Here is a 22,451-nt window from a genome sequence, read left to right on the forward strand (position 1 = left end):
TGTGGCTGCAGCACATCCTATCCAGTCTTGTGCATGTGGACTGGGAAAGTAGTGGAGGATGACCAAAGCCTTGGGATCCTGTTTGCAAAGTGCCTCAGCTCCTGTCTTTCAGATCACCTCAGCTCTCGCCATTGAGATCACTTGGGGAGTGGACCAGTGGATAGAAGACCTCTCTCTCTCTCCTTCCCTCTGTAAATCTGTCTTTCCAATAAAAATACATTTTTTAAAAGTTTAAATGACCTACAAGTCTTCAAAAAATAATAATTAAAAAGAGTGAACAAAGACTACCTTTTGAACAAATAGAATATACTAATAATCGGTTGATGTGAGGTCTAAAACAAGTTAAAAGAATTGGGTTTTTTTTTTTTAAGATTTTATTTTTTATTTATTTGAAAGCATTACAAAGTCAGGAGGAAAAGAGACAGAATCTTCCATCTATTAATTCACTCCTCAAATGACAATAATGATCAGAGTTGTGCTGGGCTTAATCCAGGAGCCCAAAGCATCAGTTTTCTCTAGGAGACTCAGGACCCCCAGGACTTGGCCATCTTCCACCCGTTTCCCTGACACATTAACAAGGAGCCAGATTGGTTAGTAAGTAAGCATTTAAGGACTTAAATCAGTGCCCATGTTGGATTCTGGCATTGCAGGTGAAGGCTTAATGTGCATTGCCACAATGCCAGCCATGGCCACCTCCTCCCACCCCCCATTTTTTTTAAGGTTTATTTGTTTGAAAGGCACAGAAAGATTTTCCATCCTTTGGTTCACTCCCCAAATGACCACGATAGCCAAGGGTGGACGAGGGTGAACGAAGGTGAAACCAGGAGCCTGGATCTTCATCTAAGTCTTCCTTTGGGTGACAACTATCCAAATAGTTGGGTCATCTTCCACTGCTTTCCCAGGCTCATTAACAGATAGCTAATGGGCAACAGAGGAGCTGAGACTTAAACCAGCACTCTGACGTAGAGAAACAGCACATCAAGCAGCCCAACCCTCTATGTGACAACACTGGCCCAAGCTTCTTTATGCCACAAACTCCGAGGGTACAGACTGAGAAAGTCATGTGGAAAAATTGCCAGTAAGGATTAAAATAGTTGTGGATATGTGGAATCTGTAAACCTAAGAGGACCATTCAAGAATATGTATTGTCTTGACTTCCAATATTAATCCAGGGGCTGATTTGGGACATTGCAGGAACACTATTATTTCAATTTGGCTTGATCCTTGATTATCGATTAGGGGGCATCCTTTATCACTGGGTGGGAAAAGAAAAAAAAAATCATGCAGATTGATTCTATGCAGATTGTTCTTGTTTAGTAAGATAACTTTCTCTGCCCCTTTCAAATTGATATATGAAGCCAATATGCCTTGAAGTGTGAAGCATTGTAGATACATCTGTTTTCTTCATTTCTGAAACACGATTTGGTGACTCATTTCTGTACAGGTGAGTGATATAAGTAGCGGAACCTTGTGGAGTAGTTTGTACCATATCTGTTTACTGAGTTATTCTTAACAGACTGAGCTAAAACACATTGAGAAGATTTCTTGCAGTTGTATCATGGATATCTGTGTTTAGGATCCTTATATTTTCTAACAGTATAGGTAATCACTGAATTCTCTGTAAAAATTAAAAGTCTTCAGTTTAGAAGTGGTATTTTCAAATGTTTTTCAACTTGTGATAACAAGACCTGGGTTGTTTTATTTCTCATGGGATATAGTAATCACAACTGACATGTGCAGTGTTTTATAGTTTCCAAAGCATTTTCGCATGATCATTTTGCTTGAATTTTGAGAACAACCCAGTGAGTTAACTAGGTCAGGTTCTATCGGGAGAATATGTGACTCTTGAATGAACATTTGTGTGAAAGAGAGTGTGACCATCAAACCTCTATTCTGGGTTGTGGTGTTGGATGCGTTCCTATTTCTTCGGCTACAGATACTCATATTGCACACCATCCCTCCATCTCAGTGGTTTTCAAAGTGTGGTTCTAGGACCAGCAGCATCATCTAGAATATTGCTAAAAATGCAATTAGAAGCTGTAGGGGTGAGGACTAGCTACATTTTGAGGACCTCACTATACCCACACTTCCTTGAGTGACTTTGCTTCTGGGCAAATAATGTTAGCTACTCAAAGCTGCTGAAAGCTTTTTCCACTTTAAGTTTCCCCTTCTTGCTAGCTTTAGAATTCGTAAATCGCTTACCTCTTGATCCCCGGGATGTATGAATGGATCACAATAGTAGCTTCCTTGTCCTATAGATTGGGTCTGTGCAGTTATCAGTTGGCTTCCTTTATTTGCACACAGTTGAGGCAACCCTCAGTTTATTATCTTTAGGTTTGTTTGGGGAGTGGTTTACATTTAATGATTTGGGAATGGTCAGAACTCATAATTCTGAAAACACAAGCAGAGTTGGAGCAGTAGGAAGCTGAATCTGGCTCCTGTTGGTCTGAAAGAACTACACTATATAAATATAATTCAATGTGTTAGACAACATCATGTTGGTAGATTGAAATTGGCCATGGCCGGAGTTTACAGAAATTAGTTAATCAGAGCTTTTGCTACCAGGGAACTGGCAGTTAACATATACCTGCACACCTTGGTTACAGGTTATGTTCAGATTAGTTGAAGCCTCATCTACATGTTTATTGGATATGTTACTGTAAATTTTCATTGAAGAAGGTTCATCTTGGGAATGAACACAATGATGTTTCAGTCCATGGGACACCACATATACGATACTGATCTCATAAGATTGTATTGCCATATGTCCCTTTGGCTGGCTTGGTTTGTGTAAGGACATTGTATTATATTTGCACAAGAAAAATATCACGAATGATGCATTTCCTAGATAGATATAAACTGCTATGACTATATATAAAACTGGTAGTATTGAAGTCAGATTTAGCCCACCAACTTGTGTTCTTGACCTACAGTAAAAAAAATAATCTTTAAGTAAGCTGCTAACATTTAAAAACAAAAACATTTCAGGTAAAAATTTGGATTTCTGGTTCTTGAAAAATAGAATTCATCTGGCATCATGGACCTCCCCTCTTAGCACATGGCTTCATTGGGTTGGAAGGCAACTTTATTTTATTGAAAATTACTTATTGATTTGACACAGAGAGAGAGAGAGAGTGGGGGAAAGAGAGAGAGTACTTCTCCTGGCCAATTCGCATCCCAAATGCCTGTAACACTAGGTGTTGTCCAGTCCAAAGTCTGAAGCCTAGAATCCCATTTGGGTTTCCTACATGGACAGCAGGGATGCGAGCACTTGGGTCATTATCTGCTGCTTTCCTGGATACATTAGCAGGAAGTTGGATTGGAAGCAGAGTAGCCAGTATTTGAACCAGTGCTCCTCTTTACAACACGAGTGTCTTATGTGGTAGCTTAATTCATTGTGCTACAATGCTTGCCCCAGAGGTTAATTTTATTTGTTTGTTTTTAAATTTATTTTGCTTTTATATGTTTTAATATTTTATATTTGTATCTATATTTTATTAAATTATTTTATAATAATTCTTATTATTTATTGCAAAGTTAGATATACAGAGAGGAGGAGAGGCAGAGAGGAAGATCTTCCATCCAATGATTCACTCCCCAAGTGGCCACAATGGCCGAAACCGAACCAATCCAAAGCCAGGAGCCAGGCGCTTCTTCCAGGTCTCCCACATGAGCGCAGGGTCCCAAGGCTTTGGGCCATCCTTGCTCGACTGCTTTCTTAGGCTGCAAGCAGGGAGCTGGGTGGGAAGCGGGGCCGCTGGGATTAGAATTAGTTCCCATATGGGATCCTGGCATGTGCAAGACAAGGCCTTTAACCACTAGGCTACCATGCCAGGCCCTGTTTGTTTATATTTAAAGATTTGTTTTTGATTTATTAGAAAAGCAGCTTCAGAGAGAGTTACATAGCAGAGAGTATTCCGTTTGCTGGTTCACTCCCAAAATGGCCACAATGGCCACAGTTGGACCAAGCTGAACACAGGAGCCTGGAGCTTCTTCTGGATCTCCCATGTGGGTTTAGGGGATCCAAGCATTTACACCATCTTCTGTTGCTTTCCCAGCATTAGCAGAGAGGCAGATTGGAAGTGAGGCAACCAGGATTTGAACAGATGCCCATCACTTGTGAAGCTCAGTCTGTTATGCCACTGTACTAGCCTGGTAGAGGTGAACTTTGAATATATACAAGTTGGATCTTTTGCTACAACTCCCATCATTCTGTTCTTTTACCATCTCATTTAGGCAATTTGAGTTTGATTATCACAGTAAAAAGAAAACTGAGTCCAGAGAAAAAAATGTTTCCTGGTCAGCAGACTCCTAACTTGTTTTAAGCTTGTTTTCCAAAGCAGTTGATTCAGTTCTAACGAACTTAAGGTCTGAGGGTTCATTCTCAGTTTATTCTGAATTTCGAAAGACCTATGTGAAAACCCATGTAGCCATGCCCACATTTTGGGGAGCCTGTGCTTTTTCCAGATAATGAGTGCTTCAGAGAGAGAGCTAGATCAAAGTGACTGGTATCTTTATTCCTCTTTGGGCTGAGATTCTGCTCAGCCCAGGCTTCTGAAATGCCCATCCCTTAATGACAAGCAGAGGGGAGATATGTGTGTGTGCTGCTGCCACTGTATTTGAAACGGATTTGAACGGAAATGTGAAATCAGAACGTTTCCTTTCACATCAAAGAGGCCTGTGCTTTGTTGATGTGCCTTCCTAGGTGCTTCTCCCTAGTGTAGTCAGGATGCCCAGCCAGATGGACTGTGTCACTGTCTATGCTTGTGATTATTGCGGGTGACCCTCGGATTAATTTTTAAGTAGGCTCCCACCTTTCAGTTCAAAACTGGCTGATGAAATTGCTAACTGACGTGATCCTAGAGGTAATCTAGGCAAAGAGAGAGAAAGATCTTCCATTCTCTGATTCTCTCTTCAAATGCCTTGCGAGGACAAGGGCCAGGCCAAAGCAGAAGCCGATCTCTTTCATGGGTGCCAGCAGCCCAAGTCCTTGCACCGTGATGCGCTATCTCTCAGGTGCATCAGCAGAAAGCTGGATTGGAAGTGGAGGACTCAAGGACTTAATCCCGGGCACTGTGAGAGGGAATGTAAGCATTCCAAGTGGCCCAGGCCCCATACTTTCTCTACACTAAGCAGTGATTATGGGTAGGCTTTTGAGCATGCTGCTGAGGGTGCTTGTGGATGAACCAGAGAAAAATGCAGAATGCAACTGGTGCTGGGAGTGCCATGGAAGGTAGCATAGTATGGGAGGACAGAAAAGGACTGTGAACTGTTGTGTCCCACTCTGATCTTGTAGGTGCCCCAATTGTTATTTATTTATTATTGGAAACACAGATTTACAGACGGAAATAGGCACAGAGATCTTCTGTTCACTGGTTCACTCCCAGAGTGGCTGCAATGGCTGGAGCTGAGCCAATTCAAGCTAGGAGCCAGGAGTTTCTTCCAGGTCTCCCACACAGGTGCAGGGTCTCAAGGCCTTGGACTATCTTCTCTCTACTCCTTTCCCAGGCCACAAGCAGGGAGCTGGATGGGAAGTGGAGCAGCTGGGAGACATACCAGTGCCCCATGGGATCCTAGTGTATGCAAGGCAAGGATTTAGCCACTAGGCCATCGCGTTGGGTGCAACAGTTTTTATACTGGTAGAGTGTTCAGTGGAGCAAACATTCGCCTGCATCACAACTCCAAGTTCTGCCTGCTATAAAAGGAAAGGTTTGAAACCATTCATAGAACACACTTACTTTGTCACCAAGTGTGATCCAAGATATTTGTTTCCATGTATCAGTAAAATACTTCTACCTCTTGGCTGGTAAACTATCTGTTTTTTTAATTAGGAAGATTTAATAACAGAAAAATCTTCCATCTGCTGGCTCACTGCCCAAATAGCTGCAGTAGCTGGAGCTGAGCCGATCCAAAGCCAGGAGCTTCTTCTAGATCTCCCATGTGGAGGCCAAAGACTTTGGGCCATCTTCTACTGCTTTCCCATACCAAAAGCCAGGAGCTAGAAGGGAAGTAGAGCAGCCAGGACATGAACTGGCACCCATATGGGATGCCCACACTTGCTGCTGAAGGTTGAATCAATTGAACCATCACACATGCCTCTGGTAAACTATTCTAATCCTACTTGGTAATATAGATTCAGAGCATTTTGTTTAACAGTAAATGCAGATGAGTGATGGAGTTTAAAGTTTTCATCTGATAAGTTTCGTTGTAAAGATAATGTCTTTGGGGTGAAATATCTCGGTCTAGTATTTGCATCTGCTTATTTCCAGGTCCTAGAAGCAGTGCCCAGCATAGCATTGCAAAGAGCAGAGCATCAAGTCACTGTGAAATATTTGCTGTCACTTAGGGAAAAATGCATAGATTCCACAGATTTTTTTTTTTATTATGTGACACAGTTTTATAGGTACTGGGATTCCTACCACCCCTCCCATAACCCTCCCCCATGGTGGATTCCTCCACCGTGTTGCGTGACCACAGTTCATGTTCAGTTGAGATTTCTTCATTGCAAGCATATACCAAGCATAGCGACCCTCATCTTATTGCCCAATTCCACAGAATTTTGACCACAGAACAAACTTAATAAGTGTGTTATTTATATCTAATATCTATATCTACAGTTAAATAGTCTAACACAGTGGTTTGACATGTAACAAATACTGTTTTTTAAAGAGATCTTTCAAAATTGTAATAATTATAAGCTTTTTCCACCTTGATTTGATTTCATGTTAAGGTTTTTATTTTATTCTGTCTTGTTTTTTCTTCATAAAATGTCGTCACACCCCAGACCTTTGAGCGAGCGGTACTATTGCAGTAAAAAAACAGGAATTAAACCTTTGATGCTACACAATGACCACTGGCCCCAGAGGCTGGCTCATAACTTCCTCATTCCCCATTTGCCCTCCATGCCTAGGAGAATGAGAGTTGTCTGATAGGAGCAGGGGAGCACAGTCTGGAGCCACTCAGCTATTAACAAAAGAGCCAGCATTCCTAGGCACCAAGCCCACATGGCATGTCATCTTTACAGAAGCACCATGCTGGAGGCACTGTTGTGACCATTTTACAGATGAGAAAACTGAGCTCTGGGATGTTCCTTCCGTGCAGTGAGTTTTCGAGCTTAAATTAGAAGCCAGTTCTAATTACAATTCTAACTACAGGGTCCAGTCCAGGGAAAAGCGTAGCTAGGACTTGTGGGCGCGTAGAAGATTGCCCGCAGCTCCCAGGCCCTCAGGACCTCATGCCCTGCTGAGGAACTGAAGGACTTCAACTGCATTCTGAATATTCTCTGCTCATGCTCGTCCTGCACAAGTGACACCCCGTACGACTCCCATCTGAGATTCCTCCAGCTGCTATGCTAAATTACTGGGAATTCAGTGGCTTGAATCAAAATATGTCTGTTTAGAGCTTCTGGGACCAGTATTTCCTTCAGAGACTTCTTGGGGAGAGTGTATTCCTTGCCTAGTGCAGCTTCTGCTGGCTGTCGGCATCCCTTAGTTTGCACGGCTCCACTCCAGTCTCTGCATCCCCACATGGTATTCACCTCCATGTCTTTTAGACCTTCTCTATGCCTCAAGGATGCTCATTGCATTTAGAGCCAGGCCAGATAATCTAAGGTGATCATGGAGGCTTTAGAGCTTTAAATTAGTTACATCCACAAAGACCCTGTTGCTATACAGGGTCACACAGACCATCTCTGGGACTACTGGTCAACCCATTCCACACACTGGTGGATGCAGTTCCAGCAGCCAGACACACTCCTTTAGCAGGGCCACTCAGGGTGGAGAGACTGATCACCAGCCATATTTTTCAGCTTGGCGTGTCAAGGGTGTTTCCATGTTTGGGAGGTGAGCCTTAGTGTGAGGTCATGCTGACACTTCTGGCGTTTTCCCTGAAGTGGCCACAGCATCTCACGAGGATTTGTTCTCTTTCAGATTGCTGACCTGCAGCTGCACAAACTGGATGAACTGGACTGTCTCATTCAGGGTCTGCTATACGTCGACTCCGTTGGCTTCAATGGCAAACCAGAATGTTACTATTTTGAAAATCCCACAAACCCTGAATTGTGTCAAAAAAAGCCGTACTGCCTTGATAACCCATACCCTATGTTGCTGGTTAACATGGGCTCGGGTGTCAGCATTCTAGCAGTGTACTCCAAGGACAACTATAAAAGAGTTACAGGGACCAGGTAAACTTATTTTGCATTTTTAGACAAACCTTTTTATGCTTAAATCCATTTAACTCCCATGATGACAAGTTTCTAGTAAAATGTTGCTTATCTTGAACACATTTTTAAGTTATTTATTTAAGAACAAGCACTCGCCTCCACTGGTTCATTCCTTTAGATGCCTGCAACGGCTAGGTGGGGCCAGGAGAAAGGTGAGATTCAGGGACTCATCCCAGGTCTCACCGGCTGACAGCGACTCCCACGCGGGAGTTTTAGTGCACGCATGGCTCAAGACCATCTAAACTTCCTGTCCTAGGGAGTTCACTGTGAAAGGATCTGCAGTCAGAAATCTTTGAGAAACACCGGTTTTAACAAAAATAAACAGGTTTTCCGTACTCGTAAGAAAAAGATTTGGTGCTCAGCATTTCTTCAACTGACTGAGCCTCAGAACCCGTTTTTTGGAATGACAACCTAAGATGCCACAGCCATGTGGATTGCACTTTGAGGTATTAGGTTGAAACCATTCTATTTGATAAAAGAGAGATACTGAATAGGTTCTCTGTTTTATAGTGTCTCCATTTCCATGAAGGGTTTTTTTTTTAATTAGTTTATAAAGATCTATTTGAGAGGTAGAGGAACAAAGAGGTCTTCCAACCTCTGAGTCACTCCCCCAAATGCCCACAACAGCTAGGGCTGATCTAGGCGGCAACCAGGAGCAGGAACTCCATCCAGACTTCCCACATGAGTGACAAAGCCCCCCCGTACTTGGCCCGTTATCTGCCACCTTGCAATGTGCATTAGCAGGGAGCTGGTTCAGAAGCAGAGCAGCAGGCTCAAAGTAGCACCCCCATAGGAGCTGCCGCAAGGCACCCCAAGCACCAGCACGCTTTCGAGATTGTTTCTTAGATGTTTTCATGAATGTATCTAGCACTGAAATTCTGCACTGTTATTGATCCATTAGGAGGCAGGCACTGTAATTTGATTCTGTAATTTGTGATGCGTTTACAGAAATCAGTGGTTTCCTCTCTCAGAAGGGGAAGATAAATGACAGGGCCTTTTTGGGGTTATCATAACTAGAGGGGAGGTACTCCTGGGATCCAGTAGGTAGAGTTCAGGAATACTGATAAAATCCCACAGTGCATAAGACCAGCCTCCCACACCCCCGTTATTGACCTCAGAGTTCAATGATGCTAATTTGAGAAAACCTGCCATTCATATATGTGCATGGAAACACATTAATTGCTGCTAGGTGTACATTCACTGAGAGTACACAAACCTACATCACACAGGAATCTAACAATACTACTAAGCTTATTGCTGAAATAAGAAAACTGACCGTGTGGCCTTAAGAAATTGTCAGGAGTGTTTGAGACTTCAGCATTTCAGCTAAGCTGGTTTTACTTAGAGGGAAATATCTTGATGAGGGACAGCTCCTTTTTTTTTTTAAGATTTATTTATTTATATTGAATGGTCAGATATGCAGAGAGGAAGATCTTCTGTCCACTGATTTACTCTGCAAGTGATCGCAACGGCTGGAGCTGCGCTGATCCGAAGACAGGAGCCTCTTCTAGTCTCCCACATGGGCGCAAGGTCCCAAGGCTCTGGCCCATCCTTGACTGCTTTCCCAGACCACAAGCAGGGAGCTAGAAGGGACATGGAACAACTGGGATATGAATGGGCACCCATTTGGGATCCCTGCAAGTGCAAACTTAGGACTCTAGCTACTAGGCCACCGTGCCAGGGCCAAAGGACTAAGTTTTAAGGAACTACAGACTTTTTCCCAGGAGAAGGTATAATTAAACTGGTGAGGCTAGTCCAAGGTAGCCAAAAGCCATATATTTCTCACAATTCGATGAATCTAAAATATTATTAATAAACACTTCATGAATTACTCATACCAGAGGGCTCTGGCAATCTGGGTCATTTGGAATAGCTGCAAAGGAGCTAGCTGTAGTATTTGGCTTTCAGTAGCCATGTATTCATGTCTTTAAATTCCCTGTATGTTTATATCATGGTAAATTCCCACTAGTGACTGGTACTCTGCAAGGGTCACTAAATCCTGTCAGTAAATCCAAGCTCCCCTAGAAGTTCTCCAACTTTTGCAAATGTTCTACAGAAGCCTGCAGTCAACACTAGAACCCTGTCAAGGGCTGCCACAGGCGGGGCAGGAGTAGGAAATATCAAGTCTGTGGGACCCTTCATCCTCATCCAACTAGAGTTGTTCAGCCAGAGATTTCTTTTGAACTAAGTTAGACAGCCTGTAATGGGAACGCTTGAGAACAGTGGTGGATGTTGGTGTATGGAGCACGCTTGGGAATCACCGATCAAAGCAACCCGAGTTATGTTTTGCTGCTCTCTTATGAACTGAAAGCTGTCACTCTAGGTTTTCATTATTTATTATACCCTGTTTTCCCATTTAACATTCTTACTTGTGGGAAGCCATTCCATTAAAGGCTAGAATTTTCTTTCCGACATGGTGTTAGTGTAATTTTATGCATCCCAGATTGGTAGTAACATATGTTTAGTGACACAGCCACAGATCTCTTATAGAAGTCCATGGAAGAAAATAGTACTTCTCTGCTGGCACTGTTAGAATGGATAGCCTGTTGAAAGAAGAATACACGATAGTGTAGTGGTTAAAGGCCTCGCCTTGAACACGCCCGGGATCTCATATGGGCGCCGGTTCTAATCCTGGCGGCCCTGCTTCCCATCTAGCTCCCTGCTTGTGGTCTGGGAAAGCAGTTGAGTACGACCCAAAGCCTTGAGACCCTGCACCTACGTGGGAGACCTGGAAGAGCTCCTGGATCCTGGCTTCGGATTGGCTCAGCTCCAGCCGTTGCGGTCACTTGGGGAGTGAACCATCAGACAGAAGATCTTCCTCTCTGTCTCTCCTCCTCTCTGTATATCTGCCTTTCAATAAAAATAAATAAATCTTTTTAAAAAAAAAAGGAATTTTGAAACTTAGGTGTAAATGATAGTATGACAGCATTTTGGAATCTTCTAAGAGCACAAAAAGTAATTAAAGAGTGTTTTGTTTTTAAAATGTTTTTGTCTGTGGCATACCAAGTGTTTAATTGTATGTCTGCCTAAACAAACAGATGTATGGTTGTGAGCATGAAAAACAGTGGATTAAATAATGACTACTAGGCTAAGCCTATCGCCAAAGTGCTGGGAGACCCTTGACTCTGGGCGTGCCTTGCTCCCTCCTCTCTGCAGAGTCCCAGCTGTACCAATGCATGCTTGCTTTCACCATTCAGCTCCAGTTCTTCCTCTGGAGTCATCAGTCATCGGCCAGTTGTACAAGGCTCTCGTCCTTTTTCACTTATTGCAATGCATCGGTTGATAAGCTACCTTCTTTCTAAGTCAGCCAATGTCCTGAATTGCCTACATTTAAAGGAGGATGTGGAAGGCCCTGATGCCTGCTTACCAAAAGTGAGCCTGTAAGAGGAAGAAAGGTGTTTAGAAACTAGAAAAATGAGCAAAGACTTAACTTGTTTGAAACTACACAGGAAGGAAACAAAAACACAAACCAAACCATATTTGCATTAAATCCTGTGTAGGATAAGCTGAAAAAAAAAACGTATAGCATGACATGTGGTAAACTTTCTTAAAAGGCAATCTCAAATTTCTGCTGTGACAGTAGTTAATGCCATAATGTGCTTACAGCTCTGTTTCCTCATTGCACTGCACCTCAAGTCTGGGTAACTGCTACTGGTGTTGACTCCCTGTAGGGTTTCTCAGGAAAAGTCATCATCATTGCCATTTAGGTATTTTTGTAAGAATCATAATTTTGGAAGAATAGTACAGTTTCCCTTTAGGTGTAGCTTTAATAACTACATGCCTGTTATTAATAGCAAATATCATTTCTTCAAAATTTTCTCTTTTCTAATGTAGCTCAAAAATAGCTTTATTCCCAATTTGATTTTTTTTTTCTTAGAATTAAAAGCCAATGCCCAGAGCTAGCAGGTCTTTAGGGATTCAGAGATGACTGACATAAGCAGTTCTCCATTTGTTCTTCCACATGGTACATGAGGCCCATGGCCATAACTTGAGGACTCAGGGCTCTTTTTCCTGCAGGAGTTCCCTGCTCATAGCTTTACTCCGAATCTGTTTTTCTTTCCATTAGATACCTTGAACATTAAAACAAAATTGATTTCTTTCTCTGCTAGCATAATTTTCTTTTTTTTTTTTAAATGATACAGTTCCATAGGTATAAGGATTTTCCTTCCCAACCTCCTCATACCACTTCTCTTCCTCAGCACAATTTGTTTCCAATTTAATCTAAAAAGACTCTTTTAGAGGAGCTTCCCCCACCCAAATAATTGAAAAACTTTAAAATATATTTCAAGCATAGGAGTCATTTTATGTTCTTTGTTAACTATGTTTTTCAGCTGAGTGGTGAGCAAAAATATTATTACACTTTTCTAGAGTGTTCTGGAAAAAAACCACTCAAAGCAGATCAGTGATTTCCCTCTAGAAATCTCTGAGGAGGTTCAATGAGATAGAGATAGTCTATGCTGGAGAGGCAAGGACAGCTGCAGGGCAGCTCTTGGGCTGTCTACTCCTGGCCGAGTTCGAAGCCTGCCCTGTCAGTAGGGGCTTGGCTCCACGGTTGTGGACTATGTGCACAGTTTCCTAGCATTTGTATTCAGCTGCATACAATTTCTTTTTTCTAGCAGTCCTTTTTCTGGTTATATGCTGCTTTCACATTAGCTCGGTGAATGAGCTCATCACCTGATCCCACTCTGCAGGTGTGAGGGTTGAAAGACGCTCTTAGGACAGTGGCTAGCTGAAGGTCTCACAACAGAAATCAGTTGAGAATCTTTCTCTGCTTCTGTTCTCAAATTTAGAGACACATTTTTCCTTGATGCTTAGTCTCGAGCTTTTATTATTTTTATTTATTTATTTATTTTTTTAGCCAATCGACTTGGAAGTTCTTTTGCACCCTAGCACTTTTTTTCAAGTGCCTTGTTGTATTTCTGCAGATTTTATTAGCCCATATGAACAAGCTTGGTGTCATTGGGGACCTGGGTGGGCATATCTTATAGTCAAATTTAAAAATAAACCTTATTGTTCCTTCAGTCTTGGAGGTGGAACATTCCTAGGCCTATGTTGCTTGCTGACTGGTTGTGAGACCTTTGAAGAAGCCCTGGAAATGGCAGCTAAAGGCGACAGCACCAATGTTGATAAGCTGGTGAAGGACATTTACGGAGGAGACTATGAACGATTTGGCCTGCAAGGATCTGCTGTAGCATCCAGGTAGAAACTAAATAGCCAGGAACAGTCAGTAGTGGTTTCACACGAGGCAGCCTCTCCACCCTGGCCAAGCAGCTAGTTCCTTTTGAAACTGTCATCCCACCAGCCTGGTGCAATCATCCATTGTATGGGAGCTCAGACTTGATCTCCTGCCCTCTATGAAGCACTGAGATTTTTAACTCTTGATGCGTGTGCTTAAAATAAGGCAACTTTGAAAGAAGGTTCTGGAAAACTCTAGCTGTTTTCCCCATCCTTTTGTGGTCCAGATTTCTGGAGGCATTAAAAAAATTTTCCCCAAACCCCCCTCCCCCCCATTAATAACCATTGCTATTTTGTCCCTTTTAAGAAAAGGGCATCCAGCCATCCATATCGTAATCCTGTCTGCTCATAAACCATGGCAGCAAAATCAGGTCTTTTGTGTACGAACATAGTTTTTCATAGAGCTTTCTGCTGCACCGTGGTGGAAGCCTGGGCTCTGCCTGAGGATGATTTTGAACACTCTCGCTAATATTTCCAACATAGCTTTGGCAACATGATGAGTAAAGAAAAGCGTGATTCCATCAGCAAAGAAGACCTCGCCCGGGCCACATTGGTCACCATCACCAACAACATTGGCTCCATTGCTCGGATGTGTGCATTGAATGAGGTAAGGCCTTTACTTAACCCAGGGAAAGCCACATCATCCTGGCATGGTGGCAGCTATTGACTGCTTCAAAACCACATGTCCTTGGGAAACCGGCTTTCTGATGCAGTCGCACCTTTTGCAGTGGGAATGCTGTGTGTGTGTTGGGAGAGGACGACAAGTTTGTGTTTTATTAAGTAAACAGTGAATGACAAATCATAACTATTTTACTGTGAAAGCATGCGCAAATCGCAACCCCTGCCGCAGCTCCTCTAACCATTATTATTGCTATGGGCCCAGTGAAATTTGAGGGAAAGTGCTGGGCATTCCTTGCGAATCACTGCAGATGAGCTGCTCCCTTTGCAATGTTTGATATTCTCTCTGCTTTCAGCTTCTTTACAGTGTTGCCTTGTGGCATGGAGTTCAAGCAGCATTGTACAGGGCTATCAAAGCACAGAGAGCACGCTACAGCTGGGGCCAGCCAGAGCCCCATGCTCCCAAAGGGTTGGAGCTGGTGATGGAGAAAGCTTTGTTCATATGTTAGAAACACTGCAAAACTGCCGTAGAAATAATGGAACCCCCCCCCCCCCGCTTTTTTTTTCTGAAATATAAGACATAAAGTAAAACAGCTGTCTTCTCACTGAGATGTGTTAGGAAGATAGAAAAGAGAAGTTGGGGCAAGGGACAGGTAATAAAAGTATTAAGGAATCTCAGTAGCATTAGAATGGAATTTTCAAAGTGTGATTTTTGATAAAAATATTCCTAATGAACAGAGGCTCAAATGATGACCATTCAGCTTGAGGAATTTTCTGTTTCACTCTTTGAACCTTCTCTCTCTCTCTCTCTCTCTCTCTCTCTCTCTCTCTCTCTCTCTCTCTCTCTTTCTCTCTCTCTCTCTCACACACACACACACACACACACACACACACACACATCTGAGTGGTAAATAATGGAGACATAAGGCTTTAAGATAGGCAGATGTCAACCTTGCATTTGAGCTCTGGGATTACAAAAGAGACATCCTCCATCCTGACATTGATTAGAGGAGTTGCGGGCCTGAGGATCGGGGTCCTAACTTTTTGGAAGTCTTCGGTTTCGAGGCAGTGTTAATGGGAGGATGATATGCAGATAAAAGAGGATTCTGGATGTGTGGCTTTCCAAAGTCCACTGCAGTCATGAGGTTTGTTCTAATAATCTTTAAAGGTTGTTTTCCCAAGTAGCAAAACAAGTCCTAAGACTAATTTGTGTGTACTTGGCTACACTCAAAGGTCAATGAGATGAAACACCTTTTGCCCCAAAGGCCACTAGCCCTTTGCCTTGCTTTTCACAGAGCTGACTTCTGCCTTGCGCTACTCATGGGAGTGAGCCAGTTGGTCTTTTCATGAGTGGCATACTCCATAAGGGGGAGTACAGCTGAATTTATTTTTCACTTTGGATTTCCATTTCAATGCCACTTATTGTTGGAGTACAGAAGAAGTGCTTGTGTGACAACGTAGGCATATACTACACAGGTTTGAGTTAACTTTTAGCTGTTTCTTTAGAGTTGAAGGCAATTCACTTATTGCCTTTGGGCAGAGGCTCAGTCCAAAAGATGGAGTCAGGCCAGGCCCTTCAGTGCACCAGCCCCTGGCAGCATCGTGTTTCCCTGGGAGAGCAGTGACCAAGGTCTTCACTCCTTGCTTTGCTGTCTGGAGCCACTCAGTCAAGAAGTTTTGATTGTAGTCATTTCAGAGAGGTACATAATATTTGCTAAATATTTTTTTCTGCGATTACTAGGACCCCGTGAAATTCTTCCTTCACTTTCACATTTTCTTATTTGAGTAGATATTATAAGCATGTGACGCATAGTTCCAAAAGTAGAAGATCATACATGGATATACGTCACCATTTCCACATCTGTCTCCAGCATGCACTGCTGGAGACAAGCTAAGCTACACGTTGTCTGTTTCCACCCTAAGCTGTATGCAACATGGGATAAATAACATCCTTCTAGAAGTAGAAAACTGTAGAACATTCATGTTTTGTAAAAGCTTTTTTAAAAAATATAGTTACATATCATACTCTGTATGTACTATTCTGCATCATGCTTTAGCAATTTTTATTATGAAAATTAGTAAGCATACAGAGAGAACAGTCTGAAGAACCCCCACATATCCATCATCTCAGACTCATCATTTATCAAGAACTATTCACACAGGCTTTATCTCAACATTCTTCCTCTTTCCTCTGCTTTTCTCTCCTACTCCATCTCTGTCTCTCTCTGTTAATTCTACACAGGAAATACCAGGTATTATTTTGTTCTATCATTCATACCTCAATAAGCACCTCTGAAACTATTGTCTCTTTCTTGTATACTGTATCTTGAGACTATATTTAAAATTTCTTCATCCTTTAACAACTAGATAGCATCCATAACATATTGATTTATTGAGTTGATCAGTTTTCTAATGATGCTTAAGGTCTTTCTAGTCTTTTGCTGTTTATTGAGAGATCTGCAGGAGCAGTTATCTGGCCCACTGGATGTCTACATCCCGTATTGAAGTACCTGGGTTCGAGTCCTGGCTCTGCTCCTGATACCTTGCTCATGCATCCCCTGAGAGGCAGCAGGTGATGGCTCAAGTAGCTGCATACCTGCTACCCATGTGAGAGAACTGGGTTGTTTCCCCAGCTTCCTGCTTTGGCCTGTCCCCAGTCCTGGCCATTGCAGGAACTTGGGGGATGAGCCAGCAAAAGGGAGTTTCCACTGTCTGTCTGTCCCTCTCTGTCTGTGTGTCTGTCTCAAATAAATGAAAAGTGTTTAAAATACTTGTATGTAGCATAAACATGCTCATACTTTCCATATACAAACATTATTTTGCTTTCATATATATATATATATATATAAAATACTATAGAGGATAAATTCCTAGAAGAAAAATTGCTGAATGAAAAGATATGTTGATCATAACTTATCAAATTTCTTCTGTGAAGCTAAATCTAATTTATATTCCCACAAAGCACAGTATAAGAGTACAGGGAGTAGAGGTTTCCCTAGGAAGGTTACCAGACATTTTCCCCTATCTTTCCCAATATAATAGGTAAGAAATAGTGTCTTATTTGGGAATTAATTTTTATTTTTCTTATTATAAGTGAGGCTGAACATGTTTCATGTGTTTAATAGTCATCATTAGTATTCCCATTGTGTGTCTGTGAAGAATTTACTAATACTGTCCACTTATTTCTCTATTGGATTGTTAGGCTTTTCTTATTGATTTGTAGGAATGCTTTATCAGTTAGATATCAAATCCGCTTTATGTGATATACACTGAATTATTTTCTATTTATTGCTTCCCATTTGGATTTGTTTGTGGTGATGTTTTTTCCCCCTCCACTAAATGTTTACATTTTTAAGTAAATGTATCAGTCTTTTTTCAATGGGTTCTGATTGTTATATCTCTTCTATTTTACATTACTTTTAAAAAGAATTCTCTCATGTTTTTCTCTATCTCTCTCTCTCTTTTTTTTTTAAACATTTACATCTTTAAGCCATTTGGAGTTTATTTGAAACATGGAATGCCAGTCAGCTTTCAGTGTCACTTTTTCTGACTTTCTACCAGGATAATAAAGGACTGGGTCTTGAGCGTGTCCTAACATGGAGCTCTCATTTGGGAGAAGGGCAAAACACTTAAATGTCTTTAAATCCCTCCTTAATCTTAGTTTCTTCAAGTATTGCTTGCCACTTTTTATCCTAGGTGCTCTGTGGCTGTAGTTCTTTCTTAAGGAAACTTACTAAGAACACTCCTCCACCCATAAAAGGTTTTCAGTGGCTAATGGCTTCATGAACACGTGTTGTTAAAACTTTCACCAGTTACAAAGTCAAGTTCCCAGACACTGATTATTCCTGATAGACTGAAGAGAAAATCATGCCAACTTTCAAGATTCTCTTGCCTTTGGTGAGAGTGACCATGACAACCCAGCTCTGTGAGTGAGTGAGTGGCGGGCAGCCTCTGCATGGCAGACAGGCTGAACTCAGGTTTAAGCTTAAGAGGCAGAGCGGGAATGGGAAATTCTGTGAGTGCACTAGTGCTGCAGACTTATGGGACTTAAAGCATGTCTGCATGGACAGGATAGGAATGTCCGTGAGTCTGTGTTCAGAATGCAAATCCGTGTCCATGATGGCAAAAATTACAGTGTATTTTTGTTGGCATGTTTTAACTCATGTGTTGACCACATGGGATATTCCATCATCTATCCTGAGGGCAGATACTGAGTAATGTTTCTTTTTGGAATCCCAGTGTTTGGGATAGAATATACTGAGGAAACCCACTAGAGGAATCAGCCATGCCACAGCTGTTTTATTTACCAACTGGTTGTAATGGTATTTTAAACTGAGAGTTTGGGGAATTGAGGGAATGCACAAGAAATTTAGCTGAACTTGAACTCCAGTAATAATTTTGTGTACATGGGTTGGGAGGTGAATTTTGTGTCAGAACCCGAGGCGCTCTGACTTAACTCCTGCCAGTATGCACACTATCAGTTTCTGCCCTGATCAGCAAATCTGTGGAATACACCATGACATTTGTTCAGTTTCATCTGGAAATGCTAAAATCGTTCTGCTTAAAGAAAAAAAATAATTCACTTTGCACAGTTCTATGTGATGATGCTGTGTTTTTGCTAAGTGCTTTTTTTATACAATGGTTCAATTGTTTGTTAATCTTTTTTTTTTCCAGAATATTGACAGAGTTGTGTTTGTTGGCAATTTTCTCAGAATCAATATGGTCTCCATGAAGCTGCTTGCGTATGCCATGGACTTTTGGTCCAAAGGACAACTAAAAGCTCTATTTTTAGAACATGAGGTAAGTTGAGGTTTCACAGAGCTCACGTCCTATGTGGAGGGTATTTGAGTTTGTCTAATTCATGAGGAGTTCTCTTAGTTTTAAAATTAGAAAAGTAGAAAAGTTGTCATTTGAATTTTGTATCCATATACAATGTGTAAAACATTCCGTTTCGAAGGGAAGCCCTCTACCCGATAATTGGGACTGGTTGTTGGCTAATCAGAACGTAAATGGTATAGCCACAATGGAAAATTTCTCCAAAAACCCAAATAAAATTACTGTATGTGTGATCCAACAATTCTGCTTCTGAGTATTTACCCAAAGATTTTAATGAACAACTTTTAAATCTTTTTAAAATTTATTTGATAGGCAGACAAAAAAAAAAAACAAACAAACAGAGAAAGAGCTTCAACTGCTGATTCACTTCACAAATAGTGGTATAGCTGTGTACTGCTTGGCTAGACTAATGCTTAGAACCGGGCAACCCAAGCCACATCTCCTGTGTGAGGAGACAGGCCCATCTACTTGAGCTTCCTACCAGCAGGTGCAGGTTAGCAGGAAGCTGGAACTGGGATCACAGCTAGGATGCAAATCCAGGCATCTTGAAACGAGGTTCAGTATCAGACTGTAGTGACCCAGTGTGTAAACACACGACCAAAGGTCCATCTCTGCTTAAAAAATTTAAATCAGGGTGTCCAAGAAGTTCTGCACTCACATGTTCCTCGTAGCAGCACATACAATGGCAAAGCTGATGGAATCAATCCAGGTGTCCGTCAGCAGATGAATGGGTTAAAAAAATTTGATACATGTACCCCATGACATACATTTGGGTTTATGAAGAAAAGACTTCGGTCATTGGTGACAACCTGGATGGAATTAAAGAACAATATGCCAAGTAAGATAAGTGAGATAAATGCAGGTACCACATGTTCTAACCAATATGTGGCATCTGAAACATTTAAACTCAAAGAAGCAGAGAGTCAGTATACTGATTAGAGAGACTGTAGGTGGTGGAGAAAATGAGAAGAGTAGATCTTAAGCAGAGTAAGTTTTTTGGAGATTGAAATTAAAATAATGCTAAAGGTCATTTAAATATATCTCCCTGGTTTAACTACTTAATTTTAACTTAAAATGTGTATATGTTCATTTGGTCCCCAATCTGTTCATATTGGACCAAGACCTATTACTGAACATGAATGTTTATTGGTGTGCTGTAGTTATTTTCATTTTGCAACCTACGAATGTTATGACTTTTCTGTGATTTTCAGTTTGTTGCCTCAAAGTAGGTCAAGAAATTGAAACTATACAGAGCAATTCGGTTGCAAAATGCTTCTAAGATTTTCCATCTATTTTATGTTGTGGCATAATTAAGTCGAGGACAATGGTTTGTGACAAGATTTGAAAAATTTACCTGAACTTGTAGAGATAGTCACCATTTATTTGTTTACATGACATATAATTAGATGATGATTACATTATATTAAGGCTGAGAGACATTTGGGATTATCTTCCATGAGGTATACTTTAAAGCCAAAGAGATTTGCCTTTTGTTTCTAACCTGGGGGGTTAACAGTGTTTTTTTTTTGGGCCAAGATTAAAATGAAATAGTTACAATATTAACCAACTCACACTTGCCTCAGCAGCCCCTATGTGCCAGATGTTGTTTCAAGCCCCTTACACATGTTGTTCACTATATATCTAATTAAGTAGGGCTTCTGTCAAGTATACTTGCTGTTATCCCACCATGTTTCATGGTAAAGGGTTCTGGTTGAAATTTCTGTTTTCTCTACAACATTAGGGAGTGGCATTCCTAAGATTATTAAAAATAATGGGTGTTTGGCCAAGGTTCAGAGGTAATGAAACCGATTGTTTCCCGTTGTTTTTGTAGGGCTATTTTGGAGCTGTGGGAGCACTGTTGGAACTGTTCAAAATGACTGATGAGCAGTAGAGATGCGCGGGGGAAGGACCAGCCCTTGTGAGGACATAGAACTGGAGTCTGTCGCTGCAGAAGGCGAAGCGTCGCTGTGGGATGCAAGCTAAGCCATCAGGACAGATGAATCTGCTGTGTAAATAACTTGAAATTCTTCCAGCTGAGCTTTTACTCTTAGGTTTTGAGTTTATGATTCTAAATGGGGACTCTAAGAGTTTTTTCTGTACACTGTATTTAAAAAAAAAAAAAAATTGTGCAGCGTGGCCAAACACACCAATTTTATGCATTATCTCGGGAAAGTTCTGATGTTTAAGGAGGACCTGAAATAGCGCTGTTCATTTTTCTTCTGGGGTTTACTGATCAGTGTGATAATTTTAACTTCATTTAGTAATTCCTCTAGGAGATTTTACCTTTACTTATATTTTTCATGACGTTTCATGATTGCTGTTGGTTTCAAATGAAACTGCAAATCTGGCATGTTTTACTGTGAACACTAGTTTTTGTATGTTCATGCCTTTTTGGGGTCTTGTTTTTCTGTCTGAATGTCTTGAAAAAAGAGAGTCCTTGGCACTGTATGTGTCTTCAGATAATCTTCCTCCCACACACAACCTTTCTTTAATGTTCATTTCAATCAAGGTGCTGACCAAGTCAGTTGTAAGTTAAGTGCAAAAGCTAAACTTCTCAAAAGTGTCCATGACCAGAAGACTCTAAAAGTGCTAATAAATTTAACAAGTCCTGCAAAAGCCAAAAAGTATATGCAATCTTGTCTCATCCCTTGTGGTGTTCTCTTGGGTCCGTTCATGTTAGGCTATATTAAATTGAAATATTCTGTTAGAATGTCCTCATCTTTGCATATCATATAAATGGCAGTAAATCTTTGTGCAAGAAATTCGGAATTTATCTGGGAAAGTCTTCTATTAAGATTAACTGTTCCTATCAGGAGATGTAGGGAAAGTCATGGGTTGAAGTGTCAGGTAATATTAGCTGTTTCTTTTGTATATGTATGTACCTAGGAGCTTTGTAATAAGGCGTGTTAAATAATAATGTTTAAAGTTTTTTCCTTTTTACTATTTTAAACTGAAAACTGTGTTTTAATCCCAGTTTCTAAAATTAAAGAATAATTTATGATGCTGATCTATGTCTTTATGTATATATACATATATATAATTTTTAAATTGGAAGAGCCCATTAAGTATCAAGGGTACCTGTCAAATGTGGGACTGGTATAGATATGGGAATGCATGAGCTCTAATGCTCTTTTGGGTAGGACGTATTGTTCAAAGGCACTTGTTAAGGGCAGTACAGTTACTCCAGAAGGTGTCTTTCCTCTCTGCCTTTGGAGCGCCAGCTTTAATTTGCGCGTCTTCAAGACTTGAAGAACTTGATGTTACTTGAAGAATTCACTTATCTGGTTGAAATAAAGCCCATTTCTGTTGTGATGTTTTTAGTGTATGTTATTTTCATTTGTTAATTCTTGTATTCCTGTTATCTACTTTGTATCTTAAAATAACTATGTGTTTTTGCTACTCTACATTTCATAATCTGAGGTTTTTCCCTAAGTGTGTAGAGTCTAAAGGCCATGTATTCAGTTGAAGCTATAATCCTATGCAAGAACTTTTTAAAATATAGCTTTGTTTTCTTATACAACTGCTTCCTTAAAGCCAAACT

General features: G+C 41.0%; 1 protein-coding gene across 2 annotated transcripts in view; it reads left to right on the plus strand.

Moving 5' to 3' along the window:
* Window positions 1-22,220, plus strand: part of PANK1 (pantothenate kinase 1) — a 58,615-nt gene extending 36,395 nt beyond the window's left edge. For both annotated transcript variants that reach the window (XM_040975733.1, XM_040975734.1), the window contains exons 3-7: window positions 7,929-8,182; window positions 13,244-13,420; window positions 13,940-14,063; window positions 18,749-18,874; window positions 20,742-22,220. In XM_040975733.1, coding sequence (XP_040831667.1) covers window positions 7,929-8,182; window positions 13,244-13,420; window positions 13,940-14,063; window positions 18,749-18,874; window positions 20,742-20,801 — 741 coding nt within the window. In that variant the 3' untranslated portion in view covers window positions 20,802-22,220. The remainder of the gene's footprint in view (window positions 1-7,928; window positions 8,183-13,243; window positions 13,421-13,939; window positions 14,064-18,748; window positions 18,875-20,741) is intronic.
* Window positions 22,221-22,451: the final 231 nt, after the last annotated feature.

The sequence above is a fragment of the Ochotona curzoniae genome, unplaced genomic scaffold (assembly GCF_017591425.1).
Source record: "Ochotona curzoniae isolate NIBS_2020 unplaced genomic scaffold, NIBS_Ocur_1.0 contig_2692, whole genome shotgun sequence".
Taxonomy (NCBI): Eukaryota; Metazoa; Chordata; class Mammalia; order Lagomorpha; family Ochotonidae; genus Ochotona; species Ochotona curzoniae.